Genomic DNA, 16,601 nt, shown 5'->3' with positions numbered 1-16,601 from the left:
AAATGCTAATTCACATGTGCCAATTTAACATCTTTTTAATTTCCTTTTTTTTTTTTTTTTAATAATTTTCCTATTTGCTTTCTACAATGTGTATGAGCCAGTTCCAGAGACATTTAACACAGGGATTTGACGCAGGTCTTTATAGACCACTCTTAGCACAGAGCAGAGATGGGAAACAAAGAACTAGATCTAATATCTTCCGCTGTCCAGCAAAGCAATTACCTCTTTATGTTAGGTTCTGTAAAAGACTTACAATGCTACATAGGCCCTTCTGACTTTGTCATAATCTGGTTCTGTAGATGGACCCTTCTAAACTCCTACATTTTTGTGGGCATGTTTTTTCAAAGACAGAAATTCAAGCTTTCAATGAGGCTAATGGGAGTCTGGGCAGCATGAGGAGCCCCCACTTGGAGGAAATTTGCTCTAAATCAGTTAACACTCATTAGGACCAGTGCACACTTGACACTCTTCTGGCTTTGCTTCCAAAAGACATCTGTTCATAAAGCATAATTTACTAGTAGATGAAGTACTGTCGTACTAAATCTTCTGATGCACTTAGTTTCTCAAGAGGGACCAGCTTGTGCCTATTACTACTACAGTCATGCAGAAAGGTAGAAGGCATAAAACAGCTTTTCAGTTCTTGAGCGTTGGGACTGCCTGCAGATTAGCAGTTCCTCCAGAGTAGTCTCTCACCACAGAGCGGCAGTAAGCTTCTTTCTCCTTCCTTGGACCAGTACCAACACGCAGTGCTTGTTTGCATTTGTATGAGATTCAGCAATAGTATGTATTGCTCTCACAGGGACTCAGTAACAGCCAGGGCCTTAATAAGTTCTCATGACACGTGGCCATTCCTTATGGGCATGCTTCATCTCAGATGATTATCTCTTTGCTTCAGGCTTACTTCCCCTGTCTACATAGCTAAACAGTCTGGCTGAAATCCTTTATGGTCTGCTTGTGGCGGGTAAGGGATAGAACAAAACTGGTTTTTCTTTTGGTAGGTTGGTGAAGATATGCCTTAAGCCAGAAGAAATTTTTTCCATCAAAGGCTTTCGTGTGTTGTCAAAGAAAAGTAAAACCCTTGCTAAAAGCACTGAAATATTATAAAATAAACACATGATTGGGACTCCCCAGATGTCATGTGAGGACTTAAAATACATGAAAGCAATGACTCACTTTCACCAGAAGCTCAGAGATCCACTCAGTTCAAATAATCTGCTTCCATTATTTATGGCATTCATCAAATATAGGTATGGTTGCCTATCCTCTGCTTATCAAATGGCATAAAAGTACTCAAGACTTCTCAAAGAATGCATTCCAAGTCTGAAGACACTATCTTCAGCGTGGCTAAGAGAAGATAGTTGAAGCATACTATAAGACTAACAGAACAGCTTTAGGTCACACGTCTTTACCAAGGATCTTTCTCAATGGGACATTTCCTATATCATTTTATCCATGGAATCACAGATATGCCAGTATATCCACTGCCATCAGCAGAGCAGCACAGACATATTGAAAGTCACAGCCATCTTGTTACCCATCCCACTTTCTAGGCCATCTGTGGTCTTTGCTACATGCTTATTGTACCACATTTTGTCAGTAAAAGCTGACAAAGAACAGTATTTGAAAACATGAGAATGTGAAGCAAACACTATCTTTGTACCTAAAACTTGTTGTGCTCCCTCATGATAGCAGTGTCTTCTATTAGTGAGATGTATCTTCTTTGATAAGGAACCCTTTTTTACCTTAGACAGTGAAAAGAAAGAAAAACGAGTTGGTATTCCGGAGTCAAATGTCATATCTTCCCTTTCTCAAAGTCTGCAAGAGATTATTAAAAGCTTGTCTGGAAGCTAACTCTTACATCAAGATACATACAGGAACATTCTTATTGACTTAATATTTGAGCCACACGAGTTTCTGCAGTAGATAACTCAACATTCAAATGCAGCGGCCAGAAAGAACGGTAGCAAACATCAGGTAAAGAGACTTCTAAATATACTCTAGATGGCATGTGTGTCTGTAAGCAGTTACAGAACTTGATTCCCAACGTTTCTTTGCTCAGAGTGCAAGGGATACTTTTCATTTCTTTTTTTCCTCTGTTTTCACAGGACTTGAAAATACAAGAGAATACAAGAAGACATACAAAGCCAACATTCTTCACTTAACTGTTCCTCACAGTCAGTCAAAGCTTTCATTGTTATCTCTTCTTCATTATTTATGTGCACTTAATCACAGTAAAGTATTCCAGATTAATCCCTTCATGAGTTCTCTTTCTGCCATTATTCTGCTGAGGCATGAAAGCAGTTTGTGGTTAAAAAAATTAATCCTCATTAATTTTTCCTCATCAATTCCTGACACGCTTTAATTAAAGAAAAATACAGAAACACACATGTTCTATTGCAATATCAAGGATAAAAAGATGTAGGAGAATCTCTCAGAACCTTCATCTTACATAAATTAAGTAATTTTCTGTTTTAGCCTAACAAAAATGAGAGAAAAATGTTCCCACCCAGTGAAGTGTATCTTTTAAAAAGCTGTCATTTGCTCAAAAATACATAAGGGGAATTTTTGTTTCAGCAAGGAAACTGAGGATCTTAGTTTTGGACAATCTGGTGTGATTTTTGATTTATTTTTCCCTTTGATTATTGACCTGAAAACACATGATTATTCCTTCTGATGCTACAGTTCCCCAGTTCCCAAGCACTCATGCTTTCCTCTTTCTTTTTCCAGACTTTCCCAGCACTATATTGCTTAAATCCCCCGTATTGCTTTAGTGGTTTGTTTTTCCCCTCTAGTTTCTTAAAAGAAACTTTTGCAAAAAAGGACAGCATTTCCCAGACTTTCATTTAAAATATTCTGAAAAGTGCTTTCCTGTGCTGCCTTCTGATCAGTTTCCTGATCTCTGAGGATCCAGTCTTTGCCTGATCCTCACCCTCATGCTCCAGTACTTCAAACTCCATCTCCTCTCCAGTTGAGCTATCACCTACTGCAGAAAAACAAAACAAAACAAAAACGAACATTAAGGTGTAAACAACAGTTGCAATAAAACACCTAGAGATAACCTACCATTCACCCCCTACCGAAGGTGGATCTTTGTCAGGCAATTTTAATTCAAATAATTTTCTCCTGTCTGCAGGGAGTAGCACAGTGCAGCCTAACCTCACAGCTTGCAGGCATCATTGAAATTACTTCTAAGATAGGGAAAGGATGAATTGCTCCCCTATCTGCAGTCCACGAGTCAGGAAAAAACCTGCAGCTCTAGAAGCAACAGACCCAGGCTTACCTGCTAGTCAGAAATACGTTTTTAATAGTTAGTTTACAACAGCATGTAAAGCATTGAAAGTCAGAGCACAAAGCCCAGCCAGCTTTGGCTTGTAGAAGTGCTCTACAACTTCACACAGCCATCTCATTCTGCTTTCCCAAAGTCAAGTTAAGCAAGCTCTCTGCTGCCAGAGCAGTAACTGGAGCTCAGGACTCTCCAGCCTTTCTATTCAGCTTCCTCTGCTTGAATGAATCTCCTTGATAATAAACTGGTCATTATGAATGACCAGGATGGAGCCCTATGTTCCCAGCCCCATTTCCTCATGGATAGCCAGGCTAGCATGTCTCTGAATTATCTGCAGTAAATCAATCTATACATGTTAAGATCATATTTCTTCTATCATATCTGCTCAAGGGTGACACATTGGACTGATAAACATTTCTCTTTTCTCCTTTTCTTTGTCCAATTCCCCAATAAGTTCTCAATTGCTAAAGTACATCCTTGTCATTAGTATCCCAGTCCATAACCATGTTATTTTCAGTATTGAATATAATCCCATTTCTATTCCCCCAGGATTCAAGGTAGTCATTGTAATATTTCTATATTCTGTGATATTGACACTGGCTCCAGCTATAATATCAGTTGAAAATTTGATTGACATATTTTGATTTTTAAGTCATTAAAGAAAATAAAAGCAAAATATAGTCCCAAAACTGATCCTTGAAGTTTTCCACGTGTTCTCCATTGTTCTTTGATGTTCAGCACACACTATTGGAATATTCCTTTTATCCAGTATCCTAATAATTCTTGTAATAATTCTCATCTTCTCCAATACAGTTTGCACAATTTCAGATGTTCAGATCCACCACATTTCTTTTATCTAGACAATCAATATTAAAAAAAAATAAAAATGAAGTGACAATCTACATTCCCTGTTCAGATGTACAATATGCCTGAGCCATAGCCAGAAGGCTTCTGCTAGCTCAAAAGCATCATTTGTTCAGATTCTGCATTAGACTTGGCTTTGAGCAGAGCCTTCTGTAGTGCTCTAATGGAGCTTAGGCATCCACTTTCCTTCAAGCAGTTCCTCTTACAGTGAGGAAACTGAGTGCTTGAAATGAGGAACAAACTTAAGTGAATTACTGGCAGAGCAAGTAGAAATCAACATGCAGGCCCTGCAGAGGCTCAGCAGCTTAAAACAAATGAAAACCTAGTACAGATCAGTGTGCTGATTTCAGTGCCATGACAACCCTGCATCAAACCTTATAAATACAAGTTGTCTTGGTGAAGTCAATTTGCACACTTGCTGTCACACAACGGCTGGTCAAATCTCTGTCCTCGGTCTCTCTGATAGAGCTTTTAGTTGTGGCTGACTTACAAATGGATACCTCTCTACTGTAAAGAGCTGTGGCAGGTCAGCGATACTCTCTCCAGCTGTAAGCAGCTGAGTTGAAATTCAGCTCTAATTGGGATGAGAGATCTCGATATAGGAAATACCAACCACCATGGCACCCATAAAATTCATCTGCTGTAGCTTGCAGAAGCTCCAATGCTTCATAATGTTCATAGCTCTCATAATGCCTAAAAATGTCTCACTGTGATGTCTTGGCAACATTTGCAGCTGGGAAAGAGCCAGCTTTCAATAGCTTTTTTGGCTGACAGTGTTGACACAGACTGCTAGCCAGGTGGTGACTAAGTTGTAAATTTCTGACTGAAGAAAGAAACCAAAGTACTTTGGGCTATGTTTTAAACTCGTGTGCACTCTAACTTCTTGGGTAAGCAATACATCTACAACAGCAGACCACTGTTTTCCAAGCAAAACGTTGCAATGGAATTGTCTGAAACTGTCAGTGGCAATTTTAACACTTGCAAACACAATCACTAACAACCATGGGTGTCTCAACTACATACTTTGTTGCAAGCAGTAAGGTCTAAATCCTGGGTCTCTCACTGGCTAATGTAACCATAGTGATTATTTTTCAGTCACCAGACTTTGACTTTTCATGAAATAGAGAAGAAAAAGCTTTGGGGAGAAATTTAAAGAATTGATTCGATATTGAACTGACACCAACTGCTGAACATATATTTTGATGCTGCAGAGAAATAAGGATTTCTATTACAAGAAAACTTTGCATACAGCTTTTAAGGAAGCAAGGAATATAGTTAAAAACTGACTGCAGCTTCTGGAAATACACACACACACAAAAAAAAAAAAAAAAGGAAAAACAGAAGGCGTTGCTCCCACACAGAACGACGATCTTAGTGATCTTTCCACCACTGGAAAGCTTCTTCCAAACATCTGGGTGGTGATATAGGATTAGTTGCCCCCTGAGACAAGACAGAAGTAAGAAGAGCGTTATCTATGCTTCAAAACTTCAGCAGCCACCATTACAGCAGGCAATTTACAACAGTAAGCCTTCTGAATTCCATTTTACTCAGCCAAACTGAACTTATTTTTCCATCTTGTCCCTACACATTCTCAGGAAGATTATGTTTGTTAACTGTCCAATCTCCTGCAGATATAGAGTTCTTTCTCATCTGATGTTATGTTGCTGCTCAATACACAGATATTTATCTATTTTATCATGTCTTTAATGAAAGAGATGTCCAAGAGTTAACATTCATTTGGTTGTTTTAGAGCAGGGCTGTCATGCTGCCTGAGACTTGAGATTCTCTGTAGTCCTGTCCCTAGTAACAACCAGCATGACATGCTATGTGAAATGATGCAAAAATCTTCAGCATACAGAAGGAAATGATCTCTCCACAACCTTATGGGTCAGACTGAAAGTAACACAGTTTTAGGGTACAACTTCCCTGTTAAATTGTAATCCTCTTAAGATTTATTTATGACACATTTTCCTCAGCCTATTATAAAGAGTGCAAATTGGATGCCAAGTTCACTTCTATCATTAAAAATCATAAACTGAAAAGCAATCCAGGAAAGTAATTGATTTCACTCAAATCATGAGAAACTAGGGGAGGTTTCTGTCTGAGAGCAGTGGTGAGTATTCAAGTGAGAACTGCTTCCGGTTTTGTGCACCAGAGCTCAGGGTGAAAGGCGATGGAACCAGGAATGTTCCTTTCTGACAATCTGCTAATTAAAATGGTTAGAGCAAACTGTTCAAGTCCTAGAGTTAGCACCTCATTTTCTACTCCGCTCCAAAGAAAATGCATCTGGCAAGTTTGCTGTAGGATGTTTTTGAAAGCCAATCTACTAAAACGAATAAAATACTAGGATAAGAGATAGCAAGGAGAGGCAGAACTGTCCCTCATCATTTCCTAAACACCATTCTCAATTCTATTTATTAGCTCTATGATTACTGCCTTGGAGAAGTCAATCTCCAAGGAACAGATGTTCATATTATCCTGAAATACCTAGAGCTGTTGTAATCAGCTGAAAGCAAGCAAGAAAACAATGTTTGGTAATCTGACAAATTTATTACCATACTTGAACAGATACCAAAGCCATTCATGCTATAAAGAAATGAGAAACTAGACATCCACCCAGAAGCAACAGATTCATCTAGAAAATCCTTCAACTATCTACAGTGTTTATTTTCTTAGACTTTCAACAAACAATGATGCAAATATACCAATTCTGTGTTGAAGCTTTACGCAAACAAAATAAGCGATAAATGGAGAAGGATGATTCCACTAAGGCTGTGCTTGACTGCAACCGTACCACGTAATCTGGAAGTTTAAGAGAAGTAGTTTGCCATATTCCTTCTGTGACTGTACAGCAGAGTACTGTGCCCTAATTTGTGCTGGAGCACCACTTACCTGGCCACCTGCATGGGATTCATGTCTGAACAAAAGTCCCCAAACAGTTATTTTGTTCTAGAGAAGAGTTAGAAATTGAAGACTCACTGCCATTACTGCAAAGAAGAACCTCCTCTTCATCTCCATCACTGCTCATGTCACACACAACATTGTGACTTAGTCACCACCACAGCCATCCAGCAAAACTGACAATTAACCAGACCCCTGTCAGAGCTTCTACTTATTAAAACCATCTCCTCCTTGCCACAGATCATTTCTATAGGTGCAAGAGAACAGCTACAGCTGCCCCATATTTTACTTCTCTGCCAGGATGCTTCACTGTGTCTGGCTTGCTATTCATGTTCACAAGCATTCTGTTTATCAGCATTAACTTTAGAAAAGTCAAGCCTTCTGAACCTCCACATTTTGTATGTCTCTGACACCAATGAAAGCCTTCTATCAGCTCTATAATAACTTTAGCAAGTCCTACCAAAATCTGTCAGTGGTTTATCTTTAAACAAAGGTGGCACAAACCTACCCTTCACATAGTTTGGCCAGCTGCAAGTGAAGCTTTTCTGGCTAAAGACAGGTAGATTTTAGCCAAAAATGTATCTTTCTACTCAATGGAGTCAAGAAACAGAAAAAACAGCCATATTTGTCAAATAAGGAATAAAATCATAGGCAGAATTTGAAGGGCTTATTTTACGCCTGATATCACAGTGAATTTCCATTCCTCTATGGATAGAAATTGTCTGATTTGCAAAGCAGTAAAAACTTGCTAGCAAAAACAAGCAAACAGCCGCTTCCTAAATGAAAGAAATTCATGAAGGCTTTTAACTGACAAGGTAAAAGCACCGCAATGACTCCAGAAGTAAACATTCCCTGGCCAACAACCCATGTATTTAGGGTCCCTTAGCATTCACTAGCCTCTCTGGCCTATATCATATTACAAAAATTAAAGACATGCCACATCTACATCTTTAATATCAGCGATCATTGGTCACCATGAAGGGCTTTAACTTCCTCGTTCATATTGTGACACAGCTGTCACTAAAAAACCACTAAGAGGAGTAAAGCTGTGTACAAAAGCATTACACTACAGTTGCTGTCTCAGGATAGACCTAGAAACTAATATTTAAGTAGGAAAAAGTAATAATGATAACACTAATCTCTGTCACAATGGCATCCAATAGTTTTAAGGTCACCGTGCTAGACAGGGTTTATTGTAGAGCCTCAACATTCAGTAATTGGCTCTAGCAAGTGAGGAAACCTTGAAGGTCTAGCCTGGATTTCCTCTGGCAAGCATTTGGTTACTTTTTCAGAATTTATTTTTAAGCACATTCACAAGATTTTTCTGGTAATAAACAACAAACAAATGTAAGATCACACTAAAACAGCATAATAAATTATTAATGAGTAAGATAGCTAGTAGATCACCAGATGTCAAGCTATGAAGACTATGAAGGCCAAGCAAGTGTCAGTGCAGCCCTGGCAGCAGATTTGAGTTTCTTTTGCCATCTTGACCAGGAAGAGTTGACAGGCTTGGCCTCTGCCATAGCTCCAGGCACAGCCCCTGGCTGCTGTCGCATCCTGCTTTCTCCTTGTTTCCCCTTCCAGCAAATAAAAAATGCAGCAACATTTGCCTTCAGTTGAGAACAGTAAACATACTCTAGGAACTTTCAAAAATCCTTATATTTTTCTTGTCTCACTTTCAAGGAGGTAAAAACTACAACTTCATAGCCACTCTGATCTGCCCCAAGCTGCCCTTTTGCACCTCATCATTAGTAATTGGGAAGCCTGAGCAGTGACAGAAAATTTACGTATGTAAAACACCAACCCAATGTTATATCAATAAGGTTAATTTTCAAAGTGGATCAATTCTTCCTGCTTCCTAACTAGCTGTTCTGATGAGCACTGACACAGAGGAAAGGATAGGAATAGTGGTTATCTTGGTTTCAAATGAGGTGAAAACCTTTGGATAATTCATTCTCAGGGATATTTTTTGACCTAAGAATTAAAGACTGATTTAGTACACTAGAAGATAGTGCTTCCATTCAGTGAGACCTGCGCAGACTGGAAGACTGAATTATTTTTCTATCCTAGGTAGAGCCACTGATTCACTGCATGTAACTTCAGTCTCCATCTGGTTCTCTCAATCATGAAGACAATTTACACACTACAATGAAAACTAGAAAAAAAAAAAACAAAACCAAATAGATTTCAATCACCAGAGCCACAGAAATAAAGTAGCTCCTACCTAATCCATATAGAAGTAAATTCATTAAAAAATTATTAACAACAAAAAATAAAAATAATAAATAATAAAAAAACAACCACAAACCAGCATACAACACATCTATTTTTATGTAAAGGCATTAAGAAATATCTGTAGCTATTGTAGAGTTAACTCAAACTCATCTTGACCTATAAGAAACTTCCCTCTTACATCGTTCAGCATCTTTCTGAACTAAGAGTCTGGCCATGGTTTGCTTTCCTCACTGCTTTCAGATTAGTCCCAGCACAATGAAGAATTCATGGTTCTGTGGCTTTCTGTCTGGTGCTAATAAAATTAGCATAACGAAGTGTTATGGCTTAAACAACAGTGTACAATAAAAAATTCAGCAAACAATTCCCATCTGCTCCCAGGCTAGCAACCAGCTAACCTTTGCCTCCAGCTCTGTTCACTGACACTATGAGCCTCCTTTGCCGTGCTAGCCTCCACAGATATACAGTACATTTCATAATGGGCTCATAATTCATGCTTGCTAAGTTATATGGAAATTACAAGAAAAATATCAAGTGCTTCAGAAACAACAGTTTCCTAAAAAAAATTAAAAAAATTAAAAAAATAAATAAAAAAAAGGTTGCTTTCCCATTCTCTTTCTGATAGGTACCTAGGGAAGTGTTTGCTTAATTTCTCCACTTTTCTGCAAAGTTGTGACTTTACAGGAACTTTAAAGAGCTGCATCTTTTTCTTAGTTTGCTTTACTCCTCCTGTCACATACAAAGATGTATACCCTCAAAGATGATCCATGCCCACCTCTTTAAGAGCCAGTCTTTCAGTAAGGAGCCTCCCCCAAATGGTTCATGCTAGAACTTCAGAAGTACTATTTCCTTACATAGGTCCATCCTCCCTCCTACATATACATATTTTCAATCCTAGCTGGGAATTTTATGGCAGTATTTATCTTCTTTTGGAAAGAGTAATAGAATTACAGCATGTCCTGAGTTGGAAGAGACACACAGATCACTGAGTCCAACTCCTGGCTCTACACAGGACCACCTCAAATGCATACTGTATTTCTGAGTGCTTTGTCCAAAGAACTCCATCAGTTTGGAGCTGTGACCAGTGCCCTGGGCAGCCTGTTCCATGCCCACTACCCTCTGGTGCAGAACTTTCTTAACCCTCACCTGATCCTCCCCTGAGACAATTCCATGCTGTTTCCTGGGGTCCTGACTCTGCCAACAGAGAGCAGAGCTCAATGCTGCCCCTCCACTCCACACACAAGGAACAGTAGGCCACTATGAGGCCTCCCATCAACTGAGAAAGGAGCAAAGCAGAATTATGTGGGAATAAATACCATTATTTGCTTCCTACTGGTACTGAAAGCAATACACAAGATGTTAAGTGTGGGATTTTAACCCTCTATTTATTAAACAATACCAAGTCAGTGAAGCATATCTACTGTAACAAAAATTTCAGAAGCAGTAATAAATGCAAGCATCAAAATGCTGAACAAAATGTAACAAAATCAATGGTCTTCTTTCAAAAACTGAAAAATATTTTGCATTTTGGTTTCCTTTTCTCAGTAATGACTGAAAATAATGGATACAATTTTTTATCACATTGTGGTTAAGGGGACTCCTATCATTGACTGCTAAGAGCAGCATTGGATCCCAGTGTAGTAACAATGTGTGCCTTCATTTTCAACATGCTACACTTCCAATCAGTCTAATCTTCTTCCTGGCTGTTCTTTGAACAATAAAGAGAATCATCGTTATAGCTATGCTGACTCCTGCCAGTTCTCTGCTTCTTTTTGTAAGACACAACTGTGATACTGCATACTTGATTTATTTGTGAAGTGCCAGCAAGGTTTTTAAGACATACCTTTGGAGAATTACCAGCACTTCTGAAGAAAAAAAAAAAAAAGGAAAACTGCAGGGCACTTCACTATCAACCAGCATTACCAGATAGAACAAACAAAATATCCGTAACTCACACAGCTTGTTCTTCTACAGAAATCTTGCATCTATAATTGACAAACCATTTTCTAAGAAAAAACACATTTTTTTTTCAAAACTGAAGCTTACTTAAACAGGATCAGAATTTTCCCCTAAGAAAAAATAAAGTTCATCTTAGGAAAATATATATTTTTTCTCCTGTCTTGTAGTAGAGAAACTTGCTATCTTGTTTTCACAACAGGAGTCAAGTTCACAATAACCACATTCTCTTGTGAAGACAGACACTGAATAATTCAAGAATATTTTCAACCTCCTTCCCTCTACCTTCACTACCTTAAGCTGAGGCGGGGATCCAGATAACATACGTTACATCAGTCTGCAGCTCAAAACAAATGAAGCAGGAACACTAAATTATGTCCTTAGAAAGAAAGGCAATTAGAGAGCATATCCATAACAGGCTCACCTCCTTGGTTCATCTGGTCAACCAGCTTAATAAAGGTATGCAGCTAACCTGGAGTTTTTAAAGAACAGAATTAGTAGAATTTCTATTTTCTTCCCACATAATTTGAAGGGAAAATATCTTCTGCTATTTTTTGTGCAGTATCTGGAATTAAGATCAGAAATTACACAGGTCTGGAAAAAAAAATCACTATTTATATTGTCCTGTGTTAAAATAGCTCTTTTGCAGGTGAGGGCATGAATCTTCTCTAGGTTTTCCAAGATGAATCAGAAGATAATTAACTATTACTGAACAAGCACTAACAGCTTCCTCTGATGCACTACCGTCCTTACAACATAAGAATGAACATGCCTTTTTCAAATTGCAACTATACCACTTAACCATAGGCTAAAAACTCTACCTTTTCCTTCTTCTCTGTATCCAGTAAGCATAGAAAGTAAACTTCTCCAATTAATCACATCTTGGAATTCCTGCAGGATTTACACATATGATATTCTACATTTACGGCATTATTTCCATCAGTATTCTGATCATCACTCCATATTTAATTTTAAACTGCAATTTCATCTATGTTTCTCCTGATTAAGTTATACTGTATTTGAATTTCATCTCATTTCCAGTGGTGCAGTAAGGTATTTGGTTATTAGATTATTCCTAATGATTTCATTTACATTTAAGTTCAGTATATCACTATCAATACACACTGATATCTATTTAAAGTGTAACAGTGATGTGTCTTTTGCTTTGTTGCACAATGCCCTCAAACTCATCTGGAGTTCTAAAAACTGATATTGAATTGATTTACAATTGAGTTACATAATCACAAAATATCCTCTTTTAATTATTATTTTTTGTTTGTTTTTTGGTAAGAATTACATTCAGGATGTTGATTTTTAGATTCTTACCTAAACATAGGAAACAATAGCAGAACTTAGATTGGGATGATCTTGGAAAGGGGCAAAATAGAAAAAGCCTTTTAGATCATATGTGAATGTGGCAAGTTAAAAGATTCCCCCTATTTTTCCTCTTTTAACAGGTATGTGTGGAGTTTTTGAAATAGGGAAGCAAATACTAGTATAGCAGACCTTTTTTGCTGGTCTTATATTCCATCAGTGTGCCTCCCAGAATATCTGGTTATAATATAGCAATATTTTTCACATATTCTGCTGTGCCAAGCTGCCAAACCGCACAGTGGATATTACTTCCTTATTTTAATGCATCTCTGCTGGTTTCAAAGGGATGTAGAAGCTTATCACAAAAGAGAAATTTCATTATTGTCCTTTTATCATCTATAGATGTTTCACAACAAAGTTGTTCATATATATAACAAAAAAATGTAATAGAAATAGAAAGGGAATAGTTTTGTATGACAGTTCTCCAGTCTGTTATTTACTAGAACACAAATCCCTTTCTAACTTCACTTAAAGAAGGTGACAGTCATCTGCTCATTTTCTCTCCTACAAGAAATTTATGTTACCTTAGAGAAGTTTGACAACAGTGTTTATTTATGAGGTTGATTAAATTAAAATTAAGAAACAATTTGACATTTTGAGGAAAATGTTAGATTCTCCTGTTTACATTTTCACACACCTAAGACTGGCATGTATTTGTCTTAACCTCTTACACCTTAATAAGATGCTTCACAGAAGCCAAGTTAATGAAAAATCTCTCTCATGTTTCTACCAGTATTGTATTATAGAAACAAGTTCAGCAGCTAGGTCACTTGAAGTCTACCAATATTTTCATTTTAAAAATGAAATCAGTAGTAAAAATAAGATGAACTTGAGTAGTGAGATGTTTCTAAACACGCTGAGCATCTTTGGAAACAGGGAAGACAAGGTTCTGTTTTTACCACTCTTTCATTGCAGTTTGGCATTAAAGAAAAGCTTCTTAACTTTCAGTACCCTTCACTGAGCCATTTCACCCCACCAAATTAACTCGTAATTTAATCCAGACTTGAAAGATATCTTTGGTGCAAAATTCACTTGCGCTTATGATCCTTTAAATTCAGAAAGAAGCTGAGCTGAAGTTTAGAAAGCTCTCCTTAATCTTCCAAAGCTGACAAGGGATAACAGCCAACTGAGATACAGGTCAGCATATGGAAGTTTCTCCAGGTAATCCAACCATAAACATAATTACACATCACAAACTCAGCAAGACCCCAGCTGAGCAATGTCTCCCATCCTACAAACAAACTAATTTAATTGAAATAAAAATGTGTTTATTGATAGTGAGTATATGTACCCACAAGAAAGCTTGTGTTCTTGCTGCAAGAAGTTTTAAACTCAAAATTGGAGAGAAGCCAGAGCCAAACTGAAGCCCGGCAAATATTCTGCTCTCACTGTTCGTGTTAATGATACACAGGTTGACTTAAATATTACAGTGCATATTCATTCACACTCGCTCACACATTTCCAGTTTGATATAAAGAAATAGGAAATTCACACAAGGAAGGAAAAAAAATCACCTAATTCTAATTTATTAGAGTTCATCTCATACAAAAAAAAAAAAAACACAAAAAAACAACACTGTACATCAAAACAATTTTATCATTGGTGTCAAGACATTTATCACCAAGAAGATGACTATGTCTGGGAAAAACAAAGTTACACACAACCTGGTCTTTTTGAGAAAAGTATAGCTCTATTAGATATACTGAAATAGAATACTCTATCTAGAAAAACTATGATAGCTTTTTCTTAAGTAGTACAGTTAAGTAAAAAATATTCAGTGATTTTCTAAAAAAGAAATTATATATATATATATTTAAAAAATATTCCAGTAACAGCTATCTGCAGAAGTAAATTTCAGTGGTTTTTCTTTTTTCTTTAAGCTCTGAAATTAAAATTCCTAAATACAAACATTAAATACAGGCTGATTTACTTTTCTATCTAGACAGTTACTTGAGATCTGATAAAGTTGTCATTATCTTAAAAAAAAATAAATTCTGCAGCCAACAACCACTAGAAACAAAAGATTCAGATGCTATTCATACACTTTAAAGCTTGAAGCCACAGAACCTCCAGCAAATTTTACAGGGTAGAAGATTAGGTTAGTTACCAAATTCTCACCTCACATATACAACCGCAAAACACAGAAAATAATGATACAAGAACACATCCCAAGATGAAGGTAGGTACACTGTCTACTGGCATTTCATTCTTCATTGATGAAATAGGAGAACAGTAAGGTCGTGTTCCAAAAACAAACAAGCACAGTAAACAAATTTTTTATAAAGTAACTGTGTTTGGATTACTAGAGATCAGAAATATTTTGTCAATGAAATAATATTTAACTTCTCATTTTAATATGAAAACTTATAGTGACAGGGACATTCAAAAATCATGTTATGTAGCTCCTCCTTTTCTTCATTAAGATATTTAAAGAAGAACTCCCAGATTCTGGGAAACAGAAAGAAAATAAAACTCTGTGACATAAGAAATCTGGAGAAATTTTTGTGGTTAAGCTCAGGTTTGCTCTCCCTTTTAATATTCGTTGATGTGCCTCATATTTCTGCACAGTACAGCACAACTTCAGGGCACAGGTTCGCTATCTCTGCTCTAGTGCTACCAACGGCAGTATTCTGTATAAAGCACAACTGGATTAAATAAAATTTGAGACAGACCAAAATGCTAAAAATATCAACTTATTCCATTCTGCTAGCTACAGCCAAGAGACAGAATTTACTTTTTGTCTGATTGCATCCTTAAGATATCTAAGTAGCCTATCTTGGTTATTTTTCTCTCTGATTGAGCTTTGAGAGCCATCACACAAAATTCTCAGTTATTAGTATTTTTATTCCCCTTGATGACATGTTATACAAACACAGTGTTAAGATCTAGAGAAAATATAAAGGAAAGCAAGAGAAGGGAAAAAAAAGATAAATTACATGTAGCTGGAAATCCTTCTGCACTACAAACTGCATGGGCTTTCCTGAATTACACAGACAACAGAGAAGTGCTGAGTTTTAAGAATTAAACTTGTATCAGCTGTTTATGATACCTTTTCTATGTAAAATTTTTGAAGTAGTATAGAATAGAAAGCAGACACTTGAAAACTGCACTAGAATGATGCAATTCCCCCTCTTCATCCAGCTCCCATCTGCTCTCTATCTGTTTGTGTAAGGGGAGCACAGGGGAACTTCTCCTGGAAGGTGCCTGTGAAGGCAGAATGGACCAAAACCTTTCAGCACCAAGTTCTTATACGCTAGACCCAGCATGGTCACAGTTTAGCCACTTCTAAGAAGTTTAGCCACTTCTTCGGAGATTAAATTAATCTGAGGCAAATCCTGATAGAACTATACAGTTCATGTCTTTGTAAGGTGCAATATTTCAGGAAGAAATGCTTTTGAAAGGTAACAATAGTGCTTTGATTTTCACATGTTCTTTAGAAGTCACTAAAGATGAAGAGAGAAATTCACATCAGACAGCTTCTATGCTTGCTATTTCTTCAAAAATTACAGTCCAGGCTAAGTCAGGATGACAGAAGTTAGGATTTCCCTTGCATAAAAGAAAATCTTACCCAACCAGTTTTTTCCATATCTATAATGTTACTTCATTTAAACTGCTAAATATGTGAAAAAAATGACTAGCCACTTAAAAACGGGGACAAGGGAGAAGATATGGAGGTTAAAACTGGAAGTCTACATACTGCTGTTCCAGTTATTTTTTAAGAATCCCATCAAATATAAAGTACACCATCAATTTCTCCAAGTGGAAAAGCTGCCCTTTAAAAATCATTAAATTCATACAGAGAAAGACAATGAAGGAGTAAGTCAGACCAGAAACTTTTAAAAACGATTTCATTTTAAATCAAGCGGAGAGATGAAGGACTGCATGAGTTGCATTTCTCTAGACTATGTTGTGATAGTCAGAAGATGTTATCTATGGGGCAGTGTCTAATTACCAAGGACAGAAAAGCTCCTCAGTTCTCAGGCTGAAT

The 16,601-nt window shown here is 37.1% G+C and overlaps 1 protein-coding gene across 1 annotated transcript in view; it reads left to right on the top strand.

Annotated features, from left to right (window-relative positions):
- Positions 1 to 16,601, top strand: part of GABRB1 (gamma-aminobutyric acid type A receptor subunit beta1) — a 49,903-nt gene that overhangs the window by 28,961 nt on the left and 4,341 nt on the right. The window contains exon 5 of the mRNA XM_065736195.1: positions 1,186 to 1,201. Coding sequence (XP_065592267.1) covers positions 1,186 to 1,201 — 16 coding nt within the window. The remainder of the gene's footprint in view (positions 1 to 1,185; positions 1,202 to 16,601) is intronic.

The sequence above is a fragment of the Cyrtonyx montezumae genome, unplaced genomic scaffold (assembly GCF_038088225.1).
Source record: "Cyrtonyx montezumae isolate F1298 unplaced genomic scaffold, pur_monq_1.0 scaffold_2, whole genome shotgun sequence".
NCBI lineage: Eukaryota > Metazoa > Chordata > Aves > Galliformes > Odontophoridae > Cyrtonyx > Cyrtonyx montezumae.
The sequence above is the reverse complement of the archived record's forward strand: the minus strand, read 5'-3'. Positions and strand labels throughout refer to the sequence as shown.